The following is a 27,375-nucleotide window of genomic DNA, read 5'->3' as shown; positions in this document are numbered from 1 at the left end:
ACCAGGAGAACTTTTAAAGCGACAGAATCTTCCTTCGAGTCAAAAGGACATGAGTGGACTCATGCACTGTAGTTGACACTTGACCTGTTAAAGTTTTCTAATAAGTTTGAATTCTGTGAATGAAACCGTATGAATGCAAGTATAATCAAAGGCAAGTATGTAATCAATAGAAGAATGACACAGTTGTGTGCGATTAGCAGTTTTTATTTAAAGCTAAAAGTGATTTTAAGATTGGAATAAAGCCGAGTAACACTGTGACAGATTAGACACAAAAGGCTCACTAAGACTACGAACTACATACAGATTAAATACACCAGATTACTGTGATAAATGCTATGTTTCAAAGCTGAACTCTTCTGAAAAGCTGAGGCCGCCTCTGCTCGGTCGGGCCTCTCATTCCTCGGATGGAGCGGCCATCTTGACGAGGCTGTCCTTGTCAAACCTGAAGAGCCTCCAGCCCTCCTCCTGAGAGAGGTCCTCGGCACCGCGGCGCTTGTAGAACTGGACCGACGGCTCGTTGTTCTCCGCCACCACGAACATCATGCCGGTGCAGCGCGTCTTCATCGCCAGCTGGAAGAAGACGGAGAGGAGTTTAGGTTGGTGCGCTCAAAAGAACAGCCAAAGTCAGGATGCACTTTAGTTTGTAAACACTCACATTGCTGAGGTGCCGCAGGATCCCTGAACCGATGCCCAGCCCTGCAGAAAGAGGAAAAATTCAGGCCATGAATGAAGCTGCAGAGCAGGAGTGAATGTAAACAGCAACAGATGGAGATGTTTTTACCTCTGTACTCATCCATCACATAGAACTCCTCCAGGTAGAGCTGCTTGCCCACCCAGGGGTCGTACGTGAAGTAGTACATGGCGAAACCCACCACCTTGGGATCTGCAGGGAGAAACAGACCACCATGTGAGACTGTTGGAAACCTGCCATCTCATTCTGGAGTATATATGGATAAAATATATGCTGAGACTATGCAGAGCAAATAAGTAGGACTGATGTTTAATGTTTTGGGAATAACACCAGGCTTAGAAGCTGTGGAGACAAATTCTTGTTTAAGATGTGAACAAAGAGACAGTTGGGCAAAATAAATAAATGCAACACCAGAAATGGCTCCATGCAGGAAAACGTCTACTTTAACCTTCAACCTCCTTCTTGCGGGAAATCTGCCAGAACTTTCTCGGCCTTATCAGACTGTTTATGAGCGTCTGCACTACAATCACTGGGAATGTGTTCAGATTGTGCCTCAGGTAATGAGGTGCTACAGGTCAGGTACAAGCTGTACTTCTCTGTACACTCAGTGGAAGCCACGCTGTGAAGAACAATGCATACATTAAATAAAGATGTTCAGGGGGATCAACACCTGCAGGCGAGCGCCTGACTTTGGCCTGCATTTACAAAACCAGGATGCACACCCTGTGGAGGCTTCAGGCAAACACTGAATCTCAGCAGGTGGTGGGAAACATTTACCCTCTTATCAGCTGACCTGATAACCTGAAGGTTCCTGGTGGAAACTATTTAAGACTCAGGCTGAAAACTGAGCCTCCAAGTGTTTTTGCTCCAGAAAGAGGATCCGTGGCGTTTCATACCTTCACTGCTGTTCTGTCCTTGGATCTCAGTGATGATGCAATGGTAAAACGGGGTGTCACCGAAGCCATCCTCAAGGAGTTCTACAGGCAAACACAACCTTTAATTATTTACACAAGAGAGCAGGTAGCCTTTCATTCATGTGCAGGTGACTTTAAACTCACCTTTCTCAGTCAGTGTCACCTGGTGCTCCATCTCCTCGTATTTCGCAAGTTCCTGGAACAACAATGGAATGATGTCATTCGTAGTCCAACAATGCCCTCCTGATGTCATTTCATTTTTATTTAGTCCATCATAATCCTGTTTGTTTTGAGCTCAATCCATTTCTTTAACAAGCAAAATGTACTGCAGCTCTACAGCTTTAGAGTCATTTCTATACAGCTTATCCAGTATTCTAACAAACATTTTATTTCTGCAACAAGTCATTTATTAAGGAAGAATACAAAAGAATCATTGTAATAATGGGTCAGTATCATTATGGTGATTAAGACGTCAGCGTGAGGTTTCTCTTTTCCATTACCTCAGTTTTACTCAATGTGAATTTAAACAATGAAATGACATGAAGGGGAAAAATTACCAGAAAAGAGGAGAGAGGGAGAGAAAAGTAGCAAATTTAGGAGAGAAAAAAAAAATTAAAAATGGTCAGTTTCATCACAAAGAAACTATCAGGTTTCCACTTTCCTGAGAGGGGAGTGGGCAGTTTACAAGCAAAAAAGTTATGTGGAATTAAGTAGAAGTTTTATTACTTTTGTTTTTAAAGACAAGTTTACAAGTAAAGTCGATAAGGTCCTTTCAGGACGGTATATGTGTAAACTGAAAATGACCTTAACTTTAAATTAGAGGCCTCCTAAACGCCCTGATACTAAATATAGGGCTCCACCAGTTTCCAGATCAAACCGGCACCCTCTTTGAGGTTTTGCAGATGTCAGCTCGTTTTTTTTTTTCTCAACTGTAATAACAACATTTCCGCGTCGGGGTCAGCCATGATAAGGACACAGCGTCAGACGGACCATATTTAGACACCCGGCCGCTCTGAGTCATCTGACGGCAAAGAGAGGCCTCCGGCTCTGACCTCATACTCGGACATCCTCCGGAAAGCTCACACCTGCCGATGTTTCGCTAGTTAACGGATTTCCATATTTTCACAGCTAACGGATATTGTAACACGTAACAGTTCCTGTTAGCTCATTTTCCACCGTTATATTGAATTCCTGCTCGTTTCATATCAAATTAAGTACGTTTTATCCCCAAAACGGTATTCGTTTTTTTTTAATCCCACAGGCCTACCTTCACCAGTCGTAATATATCAGGCACGTCTCGGGGTTCAGCTTTTCGTAATTTATACTCCATTTTCTTCTTTTACTTTTTTTCCCTTTCGTCAGAAGTCCTCTGTATGTAAATTGGAAGATTAGGTGTTTCTTCATTCGCCTCGCAGTGGCTTTTCCCCCACAGTCAGCCTCTGGTCCGGACGCGCTCGTCGAGATAAAACATTCAGTACGACTGGCCCTCGGCTGGGTCGCTGCCGCTCTACTGTGTGCTCCCTTTGTTTATGTCAGGGCTTTTATAGCCGGCTCGCGCTGCAGTATAATTGGTCGGTTCAGTCAAATATCGGATTTCTGACAAATCAGCGACACCCTCTGGTCACTTTTTTTTTTATCCAATCGGGGTACAAAGAACGGTCACATGTGGGGGTATGTTTTTATTCTGTCATAATATGTTTTTGATGGAGAAAAGGACCTGGGAAAGTGTTTTTCTACTTTAATTAAACAAAAATAAACATCTGATGCATTATACAAAAACAATAGCCTATAATTTAAGTTACTCAATCGAAAGAGAAAGGTTTGTATCTGAAGTTCAGACAACAACATCAATTTCGCCCCAGAGATAAGATAAGAAGCACATAGATTTCCAGGTGTTATGAGGACTATAAACTTTTAAAACAGATCAGTCTGGTAATATCTGGCATACTACACCAAATAGTTATGTAACAGATAAACAATTACATGAAAAAAAATGTTTTTACAGTATCTAAAACAGAAATGTCCTACTATAGAAAAATGAAGAACATTATTATAAATACAGGACACTCTGGGCAGTAAGCTACTTTTCTGTGATTCTACACATTTATGATGTAGAAAACTGAGACATATTGTTTAAATTGTCCTTCCTTTTCTTTTTAGATAGTTATATATGTCAGGAATTAAATATTTAGTTGAGTGTCTTTAGAATGACAGAAAGACATTCCTGTTCTACAAGGAAGTGAAGCCTATTTGGGCAGTTGTTGTGAAGGATTGTCTAATTAATTTTAAAGGTCTTTGTGGGGGGGGGGAGAACCACATGTATGGAATCACCAGTTTTTCACATTTCTTTTTTCCTCAGGGAGGTTTAATTTCAACTCAAATCCTCCAGTACTGACTTCAGTTCAGGTCTCTCCCATAATGCCTCTGTCTGCCCACCCAAGGGGAATTTTCCACCACCAGCATACTCTACATATTCATATGCACAGTAGAGTGTGTGTAATGATTAGGTGTGGTTAGATGCTTCGCAGACAGTTGTAGCATTGATGTACTGGGGGGAACAATGATCCTCTGAGCACAGGTGAAAGGCCACCCCCACCCCTGCAACACTAACTGAGACTGAAACTGACGCAATACAAGACATTTAATGTCGTAACAGTGTATAATGTGGATGTTTTCATGTCTCTTTATAGTTGCTTTATTTATGACGCTTCTTATCTGTTATTTTCTTCTCATATATCTTATATGCATGTTCTGCAACCCCGTTTGTGCCTCCTTTTTGCCATTGTACACTGTTTCTTGTCATTGTTGTTCATTTCCTTGTAGAAGACGGACCAGAACGTTTGCCTATCCAGAAAAGTGTTCAGGTAAAAAAAAACAACTAAGGGGAAGGTGTGCCTCAGGAAGATCTTGTAGTGAAAACCAGACATTTTTAACCCCTCTGTCATGTTTGTCTCCCAGGTGCAGGAATGAAGTTTGTGGGTCAGCTTGGGCATGTTTAGTTATCCAAAAGTGTCAGAAACACAAACAAACAATCAAACAAACAAACAAACAAAAAACACAGAATAAACATTGTTCATATGTCATTATTAACTCCATTACTAAAAATTTCAGTCATTATTTCATAGTCGTGTTCTTTACTGCTCACAGATCATGTTTCGATGTGGATATATGACTTTTTTCATAAAAAGGTGTTAGAAAATGACTTCATTACTTCAAGTACTTTGTGGTACGGTTTATGGTAGTTGCCAGTTTGTCTCTCGATTATCAAATCCGATTACGCTGGAATAAATATGAAGTCTCCAGAGACACTGTGGCAGAAAATATACATGTGAATATGTGAAATTAACTACTTTCATTGTATACGACGATTACATTTATTAAGCCAAGAAGAATAAGTTCCATGTTGAAAAAAAAAATTGAAAAATATTTTTAAATAGAACATTCAATTTTTAAAATGGATCACTCTGACCTGTAACATAACAGGATGAAGGAGAATTCACTTTCCCTTGTTTTCCCTTTTCTTTGTATACTATGACATGGTAAACACCATATTACAACATGCATCCACTCATCTAATAAATGAATGAAATTATTTATAGATTCATAAAAAAGTACATAAAGATTATTTTGATATTTTACTCATGCAAACAGTTTGGTTTGTTACTATTTCACTGGCCCACTTTCGTTGAAAACATGGGTAAATAAATAAATACAAAGTTCAAGGTTATCGCAGAGGGAGAAACATTTCGAGAGAAAAAAATAAGAGGAAAAAATTATATTACAGTGGCAGATTTAGGCTAAACAGAAATATAGAAAACAGAAATGTAAAAAAGTCCTTTAAGCGACTGTTTGGTGAGAAAAGTGAGCGCTAACACTTTTACTTGTAAAATCTCTCAGTGAGCGCCACCGTGTCTGTGTCTAAAGTTGTAAAGTCAGCCTGTCAGGAACTTTACCTGACAGGCTGAACTGAGGGCATCAAGGCCCATACGTCCTGAGCTGTGCGTCATCACGCAGTGGGCGGAGCTGCGTGCCACCGCGGAAGCCACCCCGTCATCAGCCTGTCAGCCCTCTTTCCTTAAGCGAAAACTGTAATTCTTCTTCTTTTCTCTTTCTTTTTTCAGCCCACCCGCTTCGTTTGGACCCCCGAAGCCTCGGCTCTGTCATCCCGGTCAAAATGCTCTCACAGAGGTTAGTGACTTTAAAAAAAAAGGCTCATACACAGCTGTCTCTGCGGCGTCCGCGCTGTTAACAAGTGACCTAACTATAGCGGGGGAAGCGAAGCAGCGATAAACACCGATTTGTGATGGTGCTTTCTCTGTTATAACTTCAGTGGTGTGTAAATGAAGAGTGACTAGTTAACCAGGCCCATAGAGGGCGGGGTTTGTTTCCACGAAGGGTGTGTCTGCAGGAAATACAGACAGAGAGCAAATCAGGAGGCCTCACACAGGATAAACACCAAAGTTAAGATATTACAGCTACACAGGCTAGTTCAGAAAACTCTACGCAGTTTACACTGCTACATGTGCTTTATAAATAAGTAATAAAGTCAAAATGAGCACTACGAAGTGCTTCACATGCACATTATACACATAATATTAATAAAAACAGAAATGGCCGAAACATTATCAGTTAAAATGTTTGATTTTAAAAAGACGTGAGTGCTAGTTCTTCGTTTCACCCTCCTCTGTCACTCCAGCCCTTTGCATGTTCCCCTCTTCACATGTCCAAACACTCATCCTGAGCTGTGTCTCTAATTACTAATCATAACTAATCCCATTCATCCAGCTCACTCCCAGTGAGAATCTGAGCATCTTCAACTCCTCTTTCCACCTTTTTTGTCAGCACCACTGTCTCCAAACTACAGATCATAACAGGTCTCACTACCATTTTATAAACCTTCCCTTCTCTCTTGCTGCTTTCCTTTCCATCCTTCCTCAGCTCTCCTGTTTGCTGTCTGTTACAAGACTTGAGTGTAACACAAAGAGTAAAAATCAGTGAGACTTTGTAGTTATAAATAAAGTGGAAAATTAATATAAAAAAGATTCAAGTTAAAGATGTAAAATCTGTAAGAAAAAGACTGAGAAAGACCGACAATATAAATAAAACTTCAGAGAGTGTTTAAAAAGATCCCGATGAAGAAAGCTGAAGGCCCTCAGGCAGGTCCTTCGACAGCCGAGGGGCACTGATGAAACCAAACAGAGATTCAGGGTTTCTTCTACACAGAGGAACTTTTGTGGATTTGGTCAGAGTCAAAGAAACAGTCAGCTTTGTAATAAAGTAACTTTTTAAATTCCTTTGTCATAAGAGTTGTGTACTTTTTTGTTATTCATGCACAGATTGCTGCTAATCCAGGTAACACATCCGGGCGCATCCGGGCGTCTGACTCTATTCAATCTTTTAAATCACGGCTTAAAACGTATTTGTTTAATCTTGCTTTTTCTACCGGTTAATGCTGGCCTTGTTTGCATAGATTTATCCTATTAATTTTCCTATTATGCTTTTATTTGCGCTGTGTATGTCATATGTGCCGTTGTGTATTGGTGGCATTTTCCTGTGAACATAATTTTACATTTTTATGACCCTGATTATATTTGTGTTATTTCCTTGTTTTATGTTAAGCACTTTGGCATACCGTTGGTTTTTAAATGTGCTCTATAAATAAAGATTGTTGTTGTTGTTGTTGTAACACAGACTCACTGACGTTACTGTTCATGATAACTGTCCTGTGACCCAATCTAACAATAATAAAGATCATTTAATGTACTCTTATTTTTAAAATTGCATTTTAATCTCATAGAGATTACATTAAAAAAAGATGCTCAGAAAGTGGACGTGCAGTAACGAGCTATAAATATGAATAAGCTGCAGAGAGTCACGCTCCTCTCATGCAGGAGCGGTAACAGTCAGTCTGTCAGCTGTTCGGGTTCTAAACAGCTCACACGCACAGCCTGAAATAGAGGGAGCTGGTATGTGTGCCTGTAACAGGACTTGGTTGTCTCAGGAGTTTTTCTGTGTCATCATCGTGCTTGCTTCAGGTTTCTGCTGCTGCGGTCGGCCGCGTCCTTCACGAGGAGGTCGTTCTGCACGGGAGGAGCGTTGAAACAGGGGAAACAGGGAAAGGCACCTGACATGATCGAGGGTAAGAAAGCAAATGCACTTCCTGTTTCACATCACCTGATTTAACAACAAGAACACAGCAGAGCAAAGAGTGAAGTAACACATATCAAATCAGAGATGTGATGGAACATTTTACAAACATGAAGCTAATATGAAGACAATGCAAATGTCATGTAATATGATGATTATCACGTCTATGATGAGTTCCTGTTGCCACCTGTTGGCGTTATGGCAGTTTAGAGGTCTCCAGGCCTGGACTCTTAGCAATCAGATGATGTTTGTGGCAGATTAGATATTTATACATTTGAGTTATAGCAAATTCTTGTGTTGTGGTGAAACATCGACATTTACAATGACACAACAAACCTTCAATGCAAACTCAAAAGTTTCACAATTACGCATTTGGGAGGTCTTTACATTGAAGTCACCAAAGTTTATTATTTTTATCACTCAATACACTTGAATTTAATGACCTATTTGAGCTTAAAACTATACAAATTGTCAACAGAGCAGGACAACATGTATTACGCCCAAGTATTCAGAGTTTGTTTTAAGTCAATAGAGCAGGGGTGGGCAACTCCAGGCCTCGAGGGCCGGTGTCCTGCAGATTTTAGATGTGTCCTTGAACCAACACAGCTGATTTAAATGGATAAATTAGCTCCTCAACATGTCTTGAAGTTCTCCAGAGGCCTGGTAATGAACTAATCATGTGATTCAGGTGTGTTGACCCAGGGTGATCTCTAAAAGCTGCAGGACACCGGCCCTCGAGGCCTGGAGTTGCCCACACCTGCAATAGAGTAACATTTAGGAATAAGTGCGCAGAGGAAAGTAAAGGCTGTTTGTCACCGCAAAGGTTCACACAAATCTGTAAAAATTAAAATTTGCCCCAAGGCCTGGAAAATAGAAATAAGCTTTTAACGATAAAAGGCCCCAGTTTCTCGTGTGGCCCTTTGGGGAAAATGAATTGCCAGCCCCTGGTTTAAGGTTTTCTCATAGAGGCTTTTTTGTACATCCTGGGATGTTGGATGTGTGTACCTGGTTTCAAAAAGGTTGATGAGAGATAGTGCTGGGACACCATGGAGCCACTTTCCCTCATCTATATGTAAGACCCTTATAATATTGAATATTTTCACCGGTTTTCAAGCATGTTACATGTGATTTACTTGTGTAAATGATAATAATAAACAAAGCAAGGCCCTAAATAGGACCTGCTGTATCCTTAGTGGAACAAAGTCCCTGCTGTATTCAGGACAGAAGTGTTTTCAGTTTGTACATTTGAGTTTATTCTGATTCCGTCCTCCTCCTCTGAGCCCTGTGTGTTTAATTCTTTGTGTTTCTCCACAGGAAATCCACAGTTTCATGTGTCAAATGGTGCGTGTTGGTAAACCAAGATGAATCATAACTATCTGAACTGATGAGCTTATTAATTGTCTTCTAATTTACTCTAATTACATTTTAACTCCTCCCTGCATGTTTCCCCCCACTGTCTTCTAACTGAAGTGCATATCGTTTCAGCTTCTGCTGTTCAGCCTTTTGGTAGAGCTGCATTTTATGTTCAAAAACGTCTCCTCTGGCAGAAATAAACCTTCCTGTAGCAGGAAATCTTCTTCTTCTTCCCTCTGTGGCACTCAGTTTCAGTTTTATGTTTTCTTGCTGTTCAGACGTTGCTGAGCTACAAGCCTCAGATCACATTGTAAAAAAAAAAAAAGTGATGTATGTAATGGCAGCCTTGAATCTCTAGTGTTCAGATCGTCCTTACATCTGATTCTTCTTCTGTTTTCAGTGCGAAACAGGCTGAGAGAAATTGTGGGAGCTTCCACAAACTGGAGGTAAATGGCATGGTTCATGGTTCAAAATCATCTTTATTTACCTCATGCTGTCTGAAATAAGCTGTTTTAGCTCCTCCCCCTTTAAGACACCTAAGGCTTTTGTGCCTTAGATGAGTATGTTATTGTCATCCTCTCTCTGTGACATCATACAGACCCAACAGTAGAAAAAACTGTCAAAAACCGTTTGCGTTTTTACACACAGACTGACCTCATTGTACAAATGTTGTGGTTAATATAAACATCAGCTGTTGTAACAGTGTATATATGATAGAAAATAAGGAAAATATAATAGATTCACTTTAAATCTGAATAGAAATCTATTTCTGGTGAAATAAATCTGCTTGTGACTCTCTGCCTGTAAAAGAATCAGTAGCTGGCCTCTACTGAAACATCACAGCATCCTTAATAATTTTTCAGCAAATGTTAAAAACTGCCATTCAGTCAGCAGCCTTTGAATGTAGTAATAAATTGTGCTTTGATAGTTACGTTTTGGAAAGATATAATTGAGCTCAATTTTTTATAATTTTCCTTTTACAGAGTTACTTTTTGAGCAGAGTTTGTTAATTTGCCGTGTGATAAACTGTCTGGCTGGATACTTGATATTTAGGTTTGTTCTGTTGTTACCTTTAGTAGAAGTCATTCAGTTTTGTCAGACAGCTTTAGTACTGTTAGACGTTCCACAGGGTTCTGCTCTCGGACCCCTGATATTTTATATTTACATGCTAACACTCACTTACATAATTATTTTAAAAAAACCTCAGCATCAGATGTTATTGTATTGCAGATGACACACATATAAATGACTCCCGTATTGTTCCTCTCTCATCTCATGTTACTCCTGTAATTTTGTCAGTATATTAACTCTGCTGTAGAATCGTCTTTTGTCCAGTAAAGACACTGAAATAAAAAAGTCAGATCATTTTTATCTGGAAGAATTTAGAAAAAATGTAAATAATGTATTCATTTCCTCTCTGTTAGACTACTGCTGTTCACTCTTCAGTGCACAGTTGTTAAAGCTTTTATCTTCCAAACCCCTACACACCTAAATCCAACCTTCACCTTCAGTATTTCGAACTGAAGTCTTAAAAATAAAGGTGACTGAGCCTTATTTATTAACAGTTAGATGACACATTTTTGCTGTTACCAGTAGAGTAACATTGCTGTTACAGTGCTTTATTATTGCTTTTTTGGTTTAATAAATATGATATAAAAAAATGGTGAGAAAGTGATGTTTTGTGATGTGGTCTCGTTCTCGTCTGCAGCGACCATCAGCAGGCCATGGCGGAGCGTGTCTCACTGTCCTCCATGTTGGCCAAATCGCAGAACGAACTTCCTGCCAAGAGGATGAAGGACAGCTACCTGGAGGTCCACCTGCCCCTGGGCTCTGAGCCACAGCTCAGGGAGAAATATCTGACCTACCACAACACCGTCAGGTAAACACACAGAAAGTGGAGACAGTAAAGTGACAGTAAAGTGTTGGTGTCTGACAGCTGTGATGTCAGCTCAGCAGAGAGTCCCAGTACATTTACCATGAAAGGAAAATCAAGGAGCTACATCACAGTCTGATAAATCCGTGTCTCTGCCATGTGAATGGTGATGGGTTCAGTTACATTCTTTGTATTGGATAAGCAGGAACCCCCAGGGCCAAAAGCTGCACTTCCTCTAATGGCCACTGGAGGCAGGCTCCACAAACGAGTCAGTCCCACGTGTTAAAGTGTCTCTTTACAGTAGAAACAAACTTGTTTACACCATGCTGCAAAAACTTCATAGCTACTGTACTGACTGTTTTTAATGACTCTCCTGTTTAAATGCTTGAAATTGAACCCTGTGTTTGTGCGCAGTCATCAGAAAATGAATGCAGCCTGCTCTCTGAGTAAATGTGCTCTGGTACGTCTGTGCTTCAGTTTTGTCCTTCTAACTGTTTTCTGTCTCATTTCAGGTTTGGCAGAATCCTGGAGGACTTGGACAGTTTAGCAGGTACACAGCAGAGTAGATGATGGGGAGCTTCACTCATTCAAGCACTAATTACACAGGTTCATTTATACTTGGACACTGGCACATGTTTTTTACCTGTTTACTGAAACATGTTCCATTTAGTTATATTATGGACACGGGCATAATGTGTAGACGCTCAGCTTTCAAATTACAGATATTTTATTTTATTTTTCCAATCATGTTTGAGCCCCTGAATTGGAGGGATTTTGTTATCTTTTCGTCCAACCCACTGAATTAAAGCTGAAAGTCTGAACTTCAACTGTATCTGAGTCGTTTCAAATTCATTGTGGTAATGTAGAGAACCAAAATTAGAAAAACGTTGTCTCTGTCCAAATATTAATGGACCTAACTGTGATTTCTCCTCTTCTTTTTTTCCCTCAGTCCTCATCTCTTACTCTCACACCTACAACTCGGAACTAAAGAGGTCTCCTCTGTCTATTGTCACCGCCCTGGTGGACAAAATCGGTAAGAGTCTCTCAGGTATAGGGTTCAATACACCACTTTGTTTTGTTTACCACTAATATCTTTGTGTATGTGTGTGTTCTTGGTCAGACATGAGGCAGCACGTCATCTATCCCGACTGCGACATCAAGTTCACAGGTCATGTGACGTGGGTGGGGAAGTCATCCATTGAAGCCAAGATCCACATGTCACAGGTGGGCTCGCCTAACCTACTTACTCGAGTATATGCCATATATACAAAGAGAGTAATTAGATGAAGAGTCTTAACCCTGTTTATGTTTGCTGGTGGTGTAAATAAAAACCAAATGTATGTCTCTCCTGCAGTACCGTGACGGAGCGTACGCCTCCGTTCTGGATGCTACATTCGTCATGGTGGCTCGAGACCCAGGAAACAAGAGGTGTTACAGCATCCTGTACAATTCCAATGCTTTTATTTTGAAAAAACAAACTTTTAGAGAATCCCACTTATAGACGTATCCCAGGGCCCTTTTTTGAAAATCTGACAGTTGTGATCAACAGAACCAAAAGTCATTTTATTTGCCTACAAAACACAGTTTGGGGGTTAATAGGATTAGAGTAACCCTGAAAGTAGCGTTATAGTTTCCATGTTACAGAGGCTGTTAGGGTCAAAGTGACATAATTGTCAGCGCGAAGCCTGATCGACTCTCTGAGTATCTTACCACACAGAGATTTAAGAGTTACGATTACTAGAACACTATGAGGGGCTCTCTGCCCAGGCCAGTACTGTATATCTGGATTCTGTCCTCTGCTCGTGTGCTGCCTCTGTACCAAGTCACAAGAAATTTGTCTCAGGAGATTTTGCATTATTAAATTTGTTTGTTTTGGCTCTCTGCATCAAGAAAAGACACTAACATAGTGTTTTCATTGAGGATTAATTATGTCCACGGAAATCATTTTATTTCTCATTTCCTGTGCGGATTTATTTTTGCACAGAGCTTTGCTTCTCAGTCCTAAACGTGGCACGGTAAACACACGGATGTGTTTTCTTCTTGTTTGTTTCTCTCATACTTATTTAATCCTCTGTGTTTCTGCTTCTTTTCCCTTTTCAGGGCAGCGTTTGTAAATCCCCTGAAGCCTGAAGGACCCGAGGAAGAACGACTCTTCCAGGAAGGAGAAGGTGAGAGACGATGAAACAATCACAGCTTTTATGAAGAACTTAGTCTTTGCACGCTGATCTTTATGGTCACTCTCCTCCAGCTAACAAATCCCGCCGTGTGGAGCTGAGCACTGCGTCGCTGCTGAAGGTCGCTCCCACACAAGAGGAGAGGACGGTCGTTCACGGCCTTTTCCTCAACACCCTGGACACCAAGTACGACTGAAGCATCACAGGATATTATGAGGATGTTATATTTGTTTCATCTCTGTTAAATCTCTCTGGATGTTTCTGCTTTTGCAGCACAGTCAGTTTCCGCAGCAGAGTTCTGCCCCCCAGCTCAGTGTGGATGGAAGATGCCAAACTGAAAGGACTGGAGATCTGCCATCCTCAGGTGAGAGGACGGATAAATAATAAGAAGGAGAATTAATTTCTACACTGAGGTTCATTTTAGGCTGTGATTTTACAAATCTTGAGTATACGCAAGGTGTGATTGAAAAGTCAGTTTACGTAATTTATTTCTGATCACTTTCCCATTCAAGATCATCTTCTCATGCACCTCTAAACTGACTTCAGCCTTTTATGTTATTCCCTGGAAATTTAACCAGGAAAATCGTAGCTTCTGGAGCGCTTTGTACCAAAGCAAGACAATCCGAGTCCACCCGATGTGCTGCTCTGTCATAGCCAGAGACTCGACTCTCTACATCAGCGATGTTCCTCCACATGAAAGACGGCTTATTTTGATCAACAGAAGTTTGAGGTTTGAAGTTTGTGGAGAAAATAAAGAGCGTACAGTGCAAAGCTCAGGACTCAGGGACACGACTTTTAAGGATTCCTGAAAATAGCAGCCATGCTGGAAGCTGTGTAGACCTGCCCGAGGAGATGGTCTTGAAGGGGAGATTCGTAAAGCTTTTGTAATCACACCTTACATATATATATATATATATATATATATATATATATATAGGAAGAAGGAACACGAGAAGCTGGAGAAATACCAAGGGCTCAGAGAAGAGCTCGAGAGGATGTGGAGGGTGAAGGTAATGGTGGTCCCCGTGGTAATCGGAGCACTAGGTGCGGTGACTCCCAAGCTAGGCGAGTGGCTCCAGCAGATCCCGGGAACAACATCAGAGATCTCTGTCCAGAAGAGCGCAGTCCTGGGAACAGCTAAGATACTGCGAAAGGACCCTCAAGCTCCCAGGCCTCTGGTAGAGGACCCAAGCTTGAAGGATAAACCGCCCGCAGGGGCGAGATGGGTGTTATATATATGAACTCTGTGGCTACTTTACTTGGATATTTCTTTGAGTTGTGTTTGTTTTTTCCTAGTAAGTAAGTAAGTAAGTAAACTTTATTTATTAAGCGCTTTTCGCAGATAGACAATCACAAAGCGCTGTACATAAATATTAAAATAAACAATAAAATCGATAGACAATGTACACAATATAAAAGATCAAATGTAAATAATGTAAAAAATATAAAATATGAAGAGATCAACAAAAGGCTTGTTTAAACAGAAAAGTTTTTAACTGTTTTTTAAAACAATCCACAGAGTCAAGCAAACGTAACTGTAGTGGTAAACTGTTCCACAGCCTTGGTGCCACAGACTGAAAGGCTCTGTCCCCTTTTGTCTTCAGTCGTGTACGGGGAACAACTAAGAGACTTTGAGTCTGTGAGCGGAGATGATGAGCAGCAGTGTATTTTATAAGAAGCTTGGATAGATAATCTGGGGCCTGGCCATTTAGTGCTCTATATGTTAAAACAAGAATTTTAAAGCGAATTCTAAACTCTATTGGGAGCCAATGTAAAGAATATAAGATGGGAGTGATGTGAACACGTTTGGTAGAACGAGTTAATAGTCTGGCTGCGGCGTTTTGTATTGCCTGAAGGCGAGAGAGAGATGATTTATCCAAGCTAGTAAACAGGGAATTACAATAATCTAGGCGTGATGACACAAATGCATGAATTAGTTTTTGCAGTTCAGCTGAAGAAACCATATGTTGCAGTTTAGATATGTTTCTTAAATGATAGAAACAGGAACGAGACAAAGATTTTACATGAGAGTCGAGGCCCAGAGAAGAGTCAAATATTACTCTATTACTCTATTCCTAAACACCAGCAGCTACGTTTACATGGGGAAAATGGATCTTTTGTGGTTTCCAGTTTTGTTTATGTTCCCAGTTTAAACCCAAAATTATTTCAGCTGGAAAACTTAAAAAACTTGTTTCTGTGTTTGTCTTGACCAGGAGAGGAACATCTTTAACAGGATATTTGGAGGTTTTCTGATGAGGAAAGCTTACGAGCTCGGCTGGGCCAACGCCTGCTCCTACGGGTGAGAGATTTAGACTAAGGGTGAATTAAAGAAACGTTCAAAAAATAACTCTGTTGTAAATGTTGTTGCTTCTTGCCGTGTGTTGCAGGGGTTGTCGGCCGAGTCTGGTGGCTGTCGATGATATCCTCTTCCAGAAACCTGTGGAGATTGGATCTTTGCTGATGCTCTCATCGCAGGTCAGAGGATGATAAGCATCTTCTTTATAGGTGGACTACCTGTATGGTTTTCAGAGTTAGTCAGAGGCCAGCCAATGGAAAAAAAAAGGGAGGAGTTAGATTAAAAAAATGTCAACTATTTCACTGGGGAGCTGGTGGAGACCAAAAATGGAGCTAAAGTAAAGTCATTGTCCTTTAAGAGGACTTTAAGATGATGTGTTTATTTGCTAACTTTTTACACCTACAAGCACTTTTTGTAAAAATTATATCGTAGGAACTAGATGGATATTTTTACATGTGTTTTTGTGACTGAAATTAGACCAAGAATGAAGATGTCATGAACTGAATTATTGGAGGTCACCTCTGCTGCTCCATATTGTTATACTTGGACTTTGCTAGAGAAGCTTTGGATGATTCAAAGTTCAAAATAATCCTTATTTTTCTGACACCTTGGAGCAGCCTCTCAATCAGTCCTGTCTCTGAAACTGGCCCTTTTAGCCCCTCCTCCTTTAAACAAACTTTCCTCTGATTGGCTAAACAAGAATTTTGCAGCAGGTTTCTCTGTGTCCACCTTTAATATGAACATCCACCACTGAAACAGAAGACCTGAGACAAAAAATAAGGAAAATAAATACATGAACAAGATAAATGATGATTTTTATGCCTTTTTTGTGCTTCAGCTGTTTGTATCTTTGTGTTTCAGGTGTGTTACACTCAGGGGACGTACATCCAGGTCAGAGTTCACAGCGAGGTGTTTGACCCGCTGACCCGACAGCACAACACCACCAACATCTTCCACTTCACCTTCACTTCAGACCGCGATGTCCCCAACATCATGCCCAAGACTTATGGAGGTGAGCCGGTGCAGACAGGAAACAGTAAAAAAAATTTAAAAAATCAGATTTATATACATGTCAGTAAGTTCCTTTCAAAATAAATCAAATACACTTTCATATTCAGTGCCGAAAGAAATCAACTTTTAAAAAGGTTCTTAAATGTTAATTTAGCTGCTGGTTTTTATGATCACGCTTTCGTTGCTCGGCACTTCTCACTTTGACTCTTTTCTACTGAGACACTGTGTCACGTCTCAAAAACTAGGAATAGTAGATTTTTTAGCAGAATTTTCAGGTTTTTTTCAGGTTTCCATGACAACCTGTTGCATTTTTATTACTCACTGGGTGCAACGTATGCTGGCAGGTTAATCTACAGGTGACCCATGATGTTAGCTCCTCCACAGCCACTGAATAAAAGCCAGACTTTTAAAAAGAATCCTGCCGTGTAGAGTTAAAAATGCTGCAGAGTTTCACATCAAATGAAACACCTGGTCATCCTACAAACAGGTGAAACTGCCAGCTTTCAGAGAAAACATGATGTTTGTCCTTTGACTTGTTCTGTATTCAAAGATTAATCTGAAAGGAAGATGTTGATGTTTTGTGTGTCTGACAGAGTCGATGCTGTACCTCGACGGAAAGAGACACTTTGACCAAACCGTGGCATGCTGAGACGTCAAACTCACGACCTGCTGAAGCTTTTCAGCACCCAAACGCCGAACTCCAAGTGTTTCAGTGTTGATGAGAATAATGAATGAATGTGGTTCTGACATGTTTTTATATCACAGTTCTGAATTTTAAACAACCCACGCGGTCACTTTGTTTGAATCCTGTTGCTTCAATCGATCTGGAGGTTTACATTTTGGTGTGTTTGATGCACTACAGCAGAAGAAAAAGATGCTTTTTTCTATGTTTATCTATTTTATACTCCTATTGTTTTTCTCGCTTGTACCAGTTAGCGTTTACAGCCTCTCAACTGTCATGTGTAAATGCTCCAGCCTTTCTCATTGCCTCATAACCTCATTTACTTCCGACTCCTCGGTGTTACAATACAGCATGTTACATTTTTATATCTCACTGTTGCTTACACGCACAAACAGTTTTTCTTTTTTACACTTTATTCTGATGCTGCTGCAAAAAGAACGAGGGTGTCAATTTTCTGGCCTTAACTGGTGTATTTACTCGAATGCAATAAAAAAAGTTTTATTTATCTCGGTGTTACAGTTATTCCTGTGTGTTTGTGTTTATTTTATTCGTACAGCTGATGCTCGATCACTGGTTAATTTTGCCACATAAATATGAGAAACCAGCAGCTTTGCCTTGTTAACACAGCAGCGTTTTTTATTTTGACATGTTTAACCTCTTGGTTTGCAGTAAATAATGTTTGTGACAATGGCCTGACGTATAATATTCACCAACATTTCGGTAAAGATAACCACATATGAATGCTAGCTTTTTGTTGACCTTTATTTTCTGTTTGTTTACATCTATGATCTATAAAGTGCACAACTAAGGAAACCTCAAAACAGGGTTAAAGCAAGAAAAATAACAAAAGTTTTGGCTTTCAAAATAATCTATTATTAAAAAATAATTTCCCAAACCAAAATAAAAAAAAGAAGAACTATTTATTTAATCTATCGTTGAGTGGAGGCTACAGGTCGAGGCAGAGTTTAAAATTAATTACTAACGTTTAAATTGTTAAAATAAATTACATAAACACGTCTCTCTAGTTGTCGTGTAGCTATAAATACCGAGCGGAACCAATGTTCTCTAGGACTGTGGGAGTCGGTGTCGTTTCCTGCTCGGACACTAACACGGAGCATCCTTCGTTAATCCTCTCCGGGCTCCGGTCGTCTCCGTGTGTGTAGCATGAAAACCATGTTAGCCATTATCTCTAACGCTCTGTGCAGGATGACCGGCAGGAATGCGGTGAGTTTTCGGGGGTTGGTGTGGACACGGAGGCCACGTTGTGTGCCGGGGCCGGTCCGCGCTAACCATTAGCTCGCCTTGTACTGTTCAGCTTGGAGGGGGGCTGACCTTGTTAGCGGGAGCTAACATTAGCACTGGTGGCTGGTTTGAGTTCTTATTTGCAGTTTGCATGTTGCGGTGAAAAATGGGTTATTTGTGCTCTCATGTGATTGGCTGACTGGAAGGAAGCATGCATGAATGCAGTGATATGGCTACAGTCTGGGTGCTAGCTCTTTACCTCTCCCTATCCCTGAATATGTTATACTTCTGGTGGTCTGCCTTCCTCACACAGCACGAAGAGCTTGTACTGCCACGCGGGCGCTGATGTGATTAATACCGACCAGCATGGACGCCTAAACAGGGAAGGCGGGTAGACAAAATGTTAGGAACATATTTTAAATGTAGTAAAGGGGCTTCTGAGTGCACCATGCGAATGTAAACCTCTCACTTTGCTCTCAGGTGTGCTACCTCCAGTGTTTGTCTCTAAAATGTTTATATGAGCTTTCGTGTTGTTGCACGTTTTGCGAAAGTAGTCACACAGGTGCATGCTTTTAAAATATATATACACACACACACACACACACACACACACACACACACACACACACACACAGAGACAGGTGTGTATAAATGGGCAGAGCCGTGTACGGTAAAGCCAATCGAGTAGGTTAAAGTAGTATGTTGACCCTAAAAATCCAGAGGTAACTTTTATCATTGGCTACCATGGTGATGAAGCCACCTTCCTAACTTTGCAAGCTCTGACTGTAAGCTGAAGAGAGCTCAATAAGCCATTAATATGGCTTCATAGTGCACTCCTTTTAGTTTCCCATGCTCAAATATAAACTCTTAGTTCCAGATGAGATGTAAACAGGATGCTGGACTTCCTTCATGGACCGAAATCGGGCCAATCAAGAGATGCTGGGTCAGTTTTAAACACACCAGCGCCTCCCTGTGGGTCAGTAGGACTGGCAGCAGCATGTCGAGTGTTTGTCACGGTGCATCATTGACAGAAGCTTCCTACAGGTACTGCTTTACTAATCATATCATCCAGAATGAGATGAAGAAAAAGATGAAAATGCCTCAGTCGAGTCTCACGCTTGCCTGTGGGAATCCTGTTCCCTTTTCGCTGGTGCTCACTCCTACCCTCCTGCCTCTGGCCTCCTGCTGTTTTTATTCACACACAAATCACTGAAAGACTCCCCATTCATTTCTCGCTTCTCTCCCTCCTCTCCCTCCTCTCCCTCCTCTCCCCGTCGCCTGAACCCTAGGGAGCCCAAACAGTGTCTGAGGTAAGCAGCTGCTGATGTTTGTCTGCAGGCTCCATCCTGCTCTTCCTTCCCTCTGCTCTGATGATGATGATGATGGTGATGGTGATGGTGGTGGTGGTGGTTCCCAGGGAGCTAACTGAAGTGCAGCTGAAAGGAATTGCTGTAGAGTTTGCAATGATTCTCCTCATTGGTGTAGAGTGTTTTAGTTCTTTATATTCTTTGAGTATTTTTCATTTCACACACTCATTCTACACTTGTCTGCTGTTTATTTCCTAACACATTAATTTCACACTGGTACAACATTAAGATGAATTTTCAGCACCTATATAAACAGGTATCACTTTACCCCCCAGATTTGTGTAGCCGTGAATCAACTTTGAGTCGTTACAAAACCAAAAAATTGATCTTAAACCTACCAAACTAACAAATGTCAGGGTTCATTTATCAGTAATGTTATGTTTATAATAACATTAAATTAATAATAACATTAAAAAAACTCCTGAAATAATAAAATAAAAAAACTTGGAAGTACACTCATGCATCAATAAAATTAAGATGCTTGATAATGTTCATTTAAAAAGATAAAATAACAATTTATAAAACTGCATTTAAAATGTTAAGCTGCAAAGATATTCATTAACAATGATTGAAAAACTGCTATAAAGCCTCTAATCTGCATAAATGGCTTGGCTGGTACTGAAGTGATTAATCTGGGATTACAGATGTTGTGCTGGATGTCAAATACGAGGTGTTGTGTGGACACCGTTGGGCTGGTTTCAGTCTCTGTCTCCCCCCCCCCCGTGTGTGTCTCATCTTTTTAGACTCCACCCGTCATGTCTGTCTCCGTCTAGCTGCAGCTCCTCTCTCACCTGTAGCAGTGCCTTCACCTGTAGAGCTCCACTGGGCGTGCTCTGTGCTCTGGTCTGATTGGTTGGCTCCTTTTGTTCCCCAGCTACTGACTGACCTGTCAGAGTTTGTTGATCTAACGTCGCCGGCGGCACCTGCCTCTGCACAGACCCAGCGGCTTCCACCTAAACCGCCTCCAACAGCAGTCAGTACTAGAGCAGCGGCTGCGCTGTTAGTTAGTGGCTGCGCTGACAGACCAGTAAGGACTCGTGAAGCTTCCTCCATGTCTGCTGCCTGCTCACTAACAGGGCCGGGGAACCTAACAGGAGCTGCTGCATGGACGGCTACGTCTGAATTAAGAACAAATACCCTTTATATATCAGTCTGTTCTGTCTCTGGGTCAGTTATGAATGCACCGACACGTCTTGTTAATGCTGCACTCAGAGCAGTGAAAAAACAAACGAAATTTTAAGCTGTTTCTTATTTTAAACATGGATACTTGTCCAAAATTTCATAACTGCTGCATTTCCAGTCAAACTGATTTCATATATTGTGAGAGGTGGTTTTTTTTTTTTTTTTTTTTTTTTTAAATGGGTAACTGTTAAACAAGGGCTTTTACTAACACTACTTTTCCTGATCTATAAATCTGTATTTATAAATCTGTAAATCCCATATCTTTGATCAGTTGATTATAAAAGTCAGAAAATTGCCAGGAACACTTAAATCAATCTTGGCAAGGTAGAAACTGACACTTTTGTCTTTACAATGATCAATTTAACAGAACTATTTTTATTTGTCTTGGTCTTTCCGTGTTGTTAAAATCCTACGAGTACATTATACAAAAACCTTCATGAGCTAAAATGATCCCAGACAAACTTGCTCCTCGTTGGGCCCGTCCTCACCAGGTCTGCTGTGCAAGCTTGAAGCAGCACTGCAGCCGTTTAATGACTCCTATCAGAGATTGTTTGAGCAGGAGGGAGGAAGTGCCCTCCCATAGGTCTAGTTACTGTGAGAGATTATGCAATTGATATTAAAACCACAAGGAAAGAAATTTAGTTTGCCCAGGAAGAAATTGGCAGAACTGTCCAAACGCTAACTCCAAATTATTTCATGGCCTGAAGAGGTGACCGTGCAGGTTAACATGACTGATCTGTGTACAGTAAAGACCAAGCAAGAACAAGTCGGTTATGTTTAAATCTGCAGCTGAGCACAGCTTTGAGTCATTTAGTCTGTAAAATATCAGATCATAGAAATGCCTGAAGTTCTTATTAAAGAACTAAATTACCTCTTAACTCGGTTTGTCCTGCACCGCGTGTGCTCCGATGGACACAGAGGAGTCTCTATCAGACAAATTGCCTCTTCAGTAAAAACCACAGTGTATTATTGGACTGGGTTTGTTCTCCCTCCCTGTTACTGACCTCCACAGTGTCACAGATTACTGAAAGTGCAGTCGTTTGTGTGAACCATCTGATCCCACTTGCCCCGCCCTGCTCCTTCCCCTGCTCTGACGAGGAGGGCAGCTGTCGCGCTGCTCAGTGTGGAAGACCAAGTCGTGTTGTGATGCTGCAGTGATGGAAAACGCAGTTTCAGTTGATTGTGTTTGTCTTCCAGGGAGCCAGAGTCGTCGTCTCCCGCTCCTTCGCTGACTTCACCCCCCAGGCGACCTTTGACATCAAGGTGGGTAGAAATGAGAATCACTAATGGCAGTCACAGACTGAAGGAAGGGGATTTTACCCCCATAAAGCTGCAATCCAGTTAATCATCTCTGTCGATACCGAATGTAGCTCAGAAGAACGTAAAGATGGCAGAGCGAAACTTATCTGGGCTAATGCACAACAATCAGTCCTTTCAGATAAAATGTCATGCCTATATTTGTAAAGTTCAATCTGCTGTCAAACTCTGAATAAAACATCAGTTTCAGTGTCATGATCATCAGCACATGTTCACTCAGGGATCTGTATTCAGGCCTGACAGAAGGCTAAAAGAGCCTCAGCAGTAAATGAATAAATGTGCTAATCTTTGGTTCAGGTCTGGATTTCTCTAGTTTATTAAACCAAACTTCACTCAGTTACGGACCAAAAATCTTTGGTTTGGTCTGCTTCTTTAGTTTTTGTTTGTTTTGGTGTAGAAATGCGACCTGCATCGCCTGGAGGAGGGGCCCCCGGTGAAGGCGGAGCTGACCAGGGAGCAGGGCCTGCAGTATTACCGCACCATGCAGACGGTGAGGCGCATGGAGCTCAAAGCTGACCAGCTCTACAAGCAGAAGATCATCCGAGGCTTCTGTCACCTATACGACGGACAGGTATCAGCGCCTGCAGGCCAGGAACAGAATTCATTTATATTGCATTCCAAATCTCAGTGCATGGAGTAATGCAAGAACATTCAGAGAAAACCAAAATGAACATCAGTTTGAGTGTGGTGAAATGCAGAACGTGTGGTTTCTCCTGCAGGAAGCGTGTGCTGCAGGCATCGAGGCCGCCATCAACCCCTCGGACCACCTGATCACTGCGTACCGCGCCCACGGGTACACCTACACCCGCGGTGTCTCTGTTAAAGAGATCCTGGCCGAGCTCACAGGTGAGAGCGAGAGGAAGGTATTGCAGTCTGAACATGTGCACACCTGTAGTTGATCTTAGTCTCATCTTCGCTTTTATTTGTCCTCCTCAGGTCGTAGAGGGGGCGTGGCTAAAGGGAAAGGGGGCTCAATGCACATGTACGCTCCACATTTCTATGGCGGCAATGGCATCGTGGGCGCACAAGTAAGCACGTTTAAAAAGCCTCCCATACCTCTCACACCTGCAGGTCTCTATAGTTAAACACTCTCATTATGGTTTCAGTAACTCACCTGTGAACTGTGCAGGTACCTTTGGGAGCAGGCATCGCTCTCGCCTGCCAGTACCAAGGCAACAACCAGGTGTGCGTTACGCTCTATGGAGACGGAGCAGCCAATCAGGTAAGAGTTAAAAATGATTTAAATGACTCTATTAATATCCACCAATGCTGCTAAAAGGCTTTTAACACGCACTCTTACACTGTCATATCAGTTAGGTTTAAGATCTTTATTCTTATTTCCTTGGCTTCACGAGGTGACGCCACCACTTATTCTCATTCTGTTTCACCCCTGTTCTCCAAACCGGACCCTCTGAGCCACAGATGGAGGTTTTGTTTTTCCTCCGTCTGAAAACTGAGGCTGATTATGTGCGCTCCAAACTTTAGTGCCAGAACTGTGGAACAGCTTTCCTCCCTTGGCAGTTTAAAATGTATCTGGCATTTGGATGGACAGGCGTGCGTTTGTGTTCTGCGTTGTTTACGTGGTTCAGCTGTGTGCTTTTTAATACCTCTGTAAAGAACTTTACACTGGTTCTCGTCATTTGACCTCGACTCCTCTGTGATCCAATCAGGGCCAGCTCTTTGAGTCTTACAACATGGCCGCTCTATGGAAGCTGCCGTGCATCTTCATCTGCGAGAACAACAAGTACGGCATGGGGACATCGGTGGAGAGAGCTGCAGCCAGCACAGACTACTACAAGAGGGGAGACTTCATACCTGGACTCAGAGTGAGACATGAACACATTAAAGCTGCACGGCGGGGTTAAACATGGCGGGTAAACGTGCCGGTCCTGGGCAGCGGCGGCAGTGTGTCTGATGACTGTACACTGCCGCTGGCCCGTTTGGACCCAGACTATAACAGGAAGAGGCTGAGAGTCTGTCCTGGCAGTTGCAGGTGTGAGCATGCATACAGCTGCCTGATGCTCATGTATGATACTGCGCACAAACACTGGAATGTTCCAGGTGTCGCTGCAGGGGTCGCGTCTCTGTACGTAGAGGTGTGCCAATGGTCAGGTTTCTCTCTGCTCTCCTGCAGGTGGATGGGATGGATGTCCTGTGCGTCAGAGAGGCCACACAGTTTGCTGCAGATCACTGCAGAGCTGGAAAGGTGAGGGTTTGTTTTTTGTTTTGTTTTTTTATTTATACATTTTTAATATCTAATCTGTGCTGCACTCTGTTATTCATATATGTAAAAGTCCATGGAGACCCACAGCCTTTAATTTTGAAGGGTTCTCGTGGTGGAGAGTTTCCTGTAGGATCTCTAAAAGGCTCTAATCTTTCAGAGCATCGATGTGAAGCAGCACTTTGTGTTTCAGGGTCCCATCATAATGGAGCTGCAGACCTACCGTTACCATGGACACAGCATGAGTGACCCAGGTGTCAGGTGAGTTACCTTTCCCAGTCTGGATTTACCTGACCCTGGGAGAGTTGTGATTTTTCTCAGTAATTTGGTTTGACCTCCTGCAGCTACCGTACCCGCGAGGAGATTCAGGAGGTCCGTAGTAAGAGCGACCCCATCTCCATGCTGAAGGAGCGCATGCTCAGCCACAACATGGCGTCTGTAGAGGAGTTCAAGGTGAGCGTGCAGACAGCAGGGATACATTCACAGCTTCAAACCTTTTTTTATATAAAGGTTGGCAGCTGCAGGGATTACAGCACCTGATTTCTCTCCCATCAGGAAATCGACATAGAGATCCGTAAGCAGGTGGAGGAGGCGACTCAGTTCGCCACCTCGGACCCGGAGCCGCCGCTGGAAGAGTTATGCAACCACATCTTCTCCAAGAACCCGCCGCTGGAGGTGCGCGGGACAAGCCCCTGGTCCAAGCTCAAGTCTGTCAGCTAGACTCGGACCACACACTCCAACCATTATCCCTCACACATTCAGCACCTTCCCTCTCGACTTTAGGTCTCAGCACCTTCACAGGACTCTGAGGTTTTTTACCTGAAACCTGCCAGTGTTATTTATTTATAGTTTACTGTATAACTGAGATGTTATTCGTGGTGGAGACAGAGGTGTTGGATAGGATTAACATGCTGCACTGTAAACGCACAAATCCCAACATCTGACATGGAAACGTGTCTGTTAGAAACCCTCTCCATGTTTATCCTGCTTTTTAAACTCTTAGGAGACTTTTAAATGTTGCAAACTTGTGTAGGTATTCCCTCAGTAGTGTGACTTTAAAACCGGCGAAATACAAATGTGATGGATTTTTCTGGTAGTAAATGTGTTTTAAATGAGGAGTCGCAGCCTGAGCTTCAGAGCAGTCCCTCATCTGAAGCAGCTTCAGTGTCCAGGATAAGGACACAATATTAATGTATGTAATGATAAAATGGCTCTAAAAATGTTTATAACCTGAAGATGAAAACAAGACTTTAGATGGTCTCTAAATGCTTTAGAGGCTCTCCCTATCTGGACACTGAGGTCTGCAGGATCTTTTAGGAATGGTTGTTGTTGGTTGTGTTTTTGTTTTGTTTTTTTTTTTTTGTCTCCATAGATCTGGTTTTTCCAACCAAACGGTGAAATGACCTTTTTCTGCCCCTTTTCAAAGATGAGTAAATAAAATATAATCGAGCTGCTCGACTCGACTGCTGACGAGACAAACATCCGGACTTGTTTGGGGAAACTGAAGCTGGCAACTGGATGCACTACATTTGAGACTTTCTGGGCACTTTATGAGTTTAAAGGAGTCTGTTATAAAATCTTTCCTGTGTTCTTTAAAGTTTACTGTATCTGAGCCTGTACAGATATAAAGCTTTCTTATTTACCTGTCTGAATGGTGGAAACTGAAGGTTGTGAAATAAAACAACTTTAAAGAAAAGTGGAAACGTGATTGGTGTGTTTGAATCATATTTTATTTGCTCAGCTGTCAAACATAAAATGTGGTTACAAAGTAATGCTTCAAATATGACTCAATAGTTGATCAAACTAAAGGAAATCAGTGAGCTGTGTTCAGTTGTTCCATTCTCAACCACTAGATGTCACTATCAGGCTGATAAACTGCTCAAAACTAAAAATCAATTTATTTTTTTCACTTTAATTAGAGTAAAAATCTCCACTGGCTTCGGCCTGGTTTATTGTCAGCTTCATAATATAAAAAGGGACATGTCTGGACTTTTATCCCTTCTATTTTCGCTCTATTAAAGCTTTATGAACGAAAGTCATGCCCGGCTCGGACAAAAATTAAATGCTGTAAATTTAAACCAGTGAAAAGGTGTCACAGAAAAAACTGACAAAAGTATTCAAAAGTGGATTTTGTAACGACGCACAGCTTTAAGGAAGCGATGCGGTGAATCCAGGAGCACGTTCATGAGGTTTTTTGTGTTGATGTTTGTTTTTGGTTATTGTGTAGTTTTTGTCGTTTTGTGTACTTCAAAGTCGTTTTCCTTTCTGTGCTCGTGTTTCCCGTTTTTGTGAGCATTTCATATATTATATGTACATATTGAGTGGTTTATGGTCACTGCATATTTTTTGGTCAGTTTTTGATAATGTGTTGATTTGTATTTTTTTCTGGTAATTTGGCATTTCATGGGTACACACTTATGTTGTCCTCGAGCTTTTTTTGGTGGTTTATTTATTTCGTGGTTCACTACAGTATATGTGGAATAACTGTTGGCTGTTTGTGGACATTTAGCAGGTTTTTGTGGTCACAGTATTATTTCTGTGGGTGATTTTGTGCAGATTTTGTATATTTTTATGGTAATTTGTTTCATGCCTGGGTCATTTGTGACTGTTTTGCACATTTTGTAGTCATTTTGCGGTTGTTGGTGTATCACTTTGAATGTGTTTACTGATTTTGCATATTTGACATTTGTTGTTATTTAGAGTAGTTTTGTGGTTTATTTTTACATCTTTTGGTGGAATTTGCCATGTTATTGCTGGATTGTCCATTTTGCAGATTTTTGTATTTGTATTTTGTGTACTTTGTGATGGGTTTTTATGTGGTTAGGTGGCTTATTTTGGATAGTTTGTGGTCATTTTGAGTATCTTTGAGATACTCTTTTGCATTTTGTGTTACTTTTTATGTTTT

General features: G+C 41.4%; 3 protein-coding genes across 6 annotated transcripts; 2 read left to right on the top strand and 1 right to left on the bottom strand.

Moving 5' to 3' along the window:
* Nucleotides 1-186: 186 nt before the first annotated feature.
* LOC100710353 (diamine acetyltransferase 1) lies at nucleotides 187-3,143 on the bottom strand. Its single transcript, XM_003456244.4, has 6 exons — nucleotides 2,873-3,143; nucleotides 1,750-1,801; nucleotides 1,588-1,668; nucleotides 782-883; nucleotides 656-696; nucleotides 187-570 (listed from the first exon to the last, which is right to left on the bottom strand). Exons 1-6 carry the CDS (start codon nucleotides 2,933-2,935, stop codon nucleotides 394-396), a joined length of 516 nt encoding a protein of 171 aa, XP_003456292.1. The 5' UTR covers nucleotides 2,936-3,143; the 3' UTR covers nucleotides 187-393.
* A 2,466-nt stretch (nucleotides 3,144-5,609) lies between these two features.
* Nucleotides 5,610-17,646, top strand: acot9.1 (acyl-CoA thioesterase 9, tandem duplicate 1). 2 transcript variants are annotated; one of them, XM_005460961.4, is made up of 16 exons: nucleotides 5,610-5,793; nucleotides 7,641-7,744; nucleotides 9,067-9,093; nucleotides 9,506-9,551; nucleotides 10,814-10,984; nucleotides 11,491-11,528; nucleotides 11,928-12,011; nucleotides 12,099-12,202; nucleotides 12,333-12,406; nucleotides 13,079-13,146; nucleotides 13,227-13,338; nucleotides 13,426-13,516; nucleotides 15,366-15,451; nucleotides 15,540-15,627; nucleotides 16,310-16,460; nucleotides 17,053-17,646. In XM_005460961.4, exons 1-16 carry the CDS (start codon nucleotides 5,780-5,782, stop codon nucleotides 17,106-17,108), a joined length of 1,314 nt encoding a protein of 437 aa, XP_005461018.1. In that variant the 5' UTR covers nucleotides 5,610-5,779; the 3' UTR covers nucleotides 17,109-17,646. The 2 variants fall into 2 exon arrangements, with proteins under 2 accessions (XP_005461018.1, XP_005461019.1); XM_005460962.4 differs by lacking the exon at nucleotides 9,067-9,093.
* Nucleotides 17,647-18,192: 546 nt separating this feature from the next.
* Nucleotides 18,193-26,178, top strand: LOC100691217 (pyruvate dehydrogenase E1 subunit alpha 1). 3 transcript variants are annotated; one of them, XM_019352929.2, is made up of 13 exons: nucleotides 18,193-18,365; nucleotides 19,673-19,693; nucleotides 20,625-20,777; nucleotides 22,130-22,195; nucleotides 22,647-22,820; nucleotides 22,969-23,095; nucleotides 23,186-23,277; nucleotides 23,379-23,471; nucleotides 23,920-24,075; nucleotides 24,384-24,455; nucleotides 24,664-24,731; nucleotides 24,815-24,923; nucleotides 25,026-26,178. In XM_019352929.2, exons 1-13 carry the CDS (start codon nucleotides 18,306-18,308, stop codon nucleotides 25,188-25,190), a joined length of 1,356 nt encoding a protein of 451 aa, XP_019208474.1. In that variant the 5' UTR covers nucleotides 18,193-18,305; the 3' UTR covers nucleotides 25,191-26,178. The 3 variants fall into 3 exon arrangements, with proteins under 3 accessions (XP_019208474.1, XP_005461017.1, XP_013120185.1); XM_005460960.4 differs by lacking the exon at nucleotides 20,625-20,777; XM_013264731.3 differs by lacking the exons at nucleotides 19,673-19,693; nucleotides 20,625-20,777.
* Nucleotides 26,179-27,375: the final 1,197 nt, after the last annotated feature.

Source organism: Oreochromis niloticus, linkage group LG9, assembly GCF_001858045.2.
Source record: "Oreochromis niloticus isolate F11D_XX linkage group LG9, O_niloticus_UMD_NMBU, whole genome shotgun sequence".
Classification (NCBI taxonomy): Eukaryota; Metazoa; Chordata; class Actinopteri; order Cichliformes; family Cichlidae; genus Oreochromis; species Oreochromis niloticus.
Note: the sequence above shows the minus strand (reverse complement) of the source record. Positions and strands in the feature narration are given on the sequence as shown.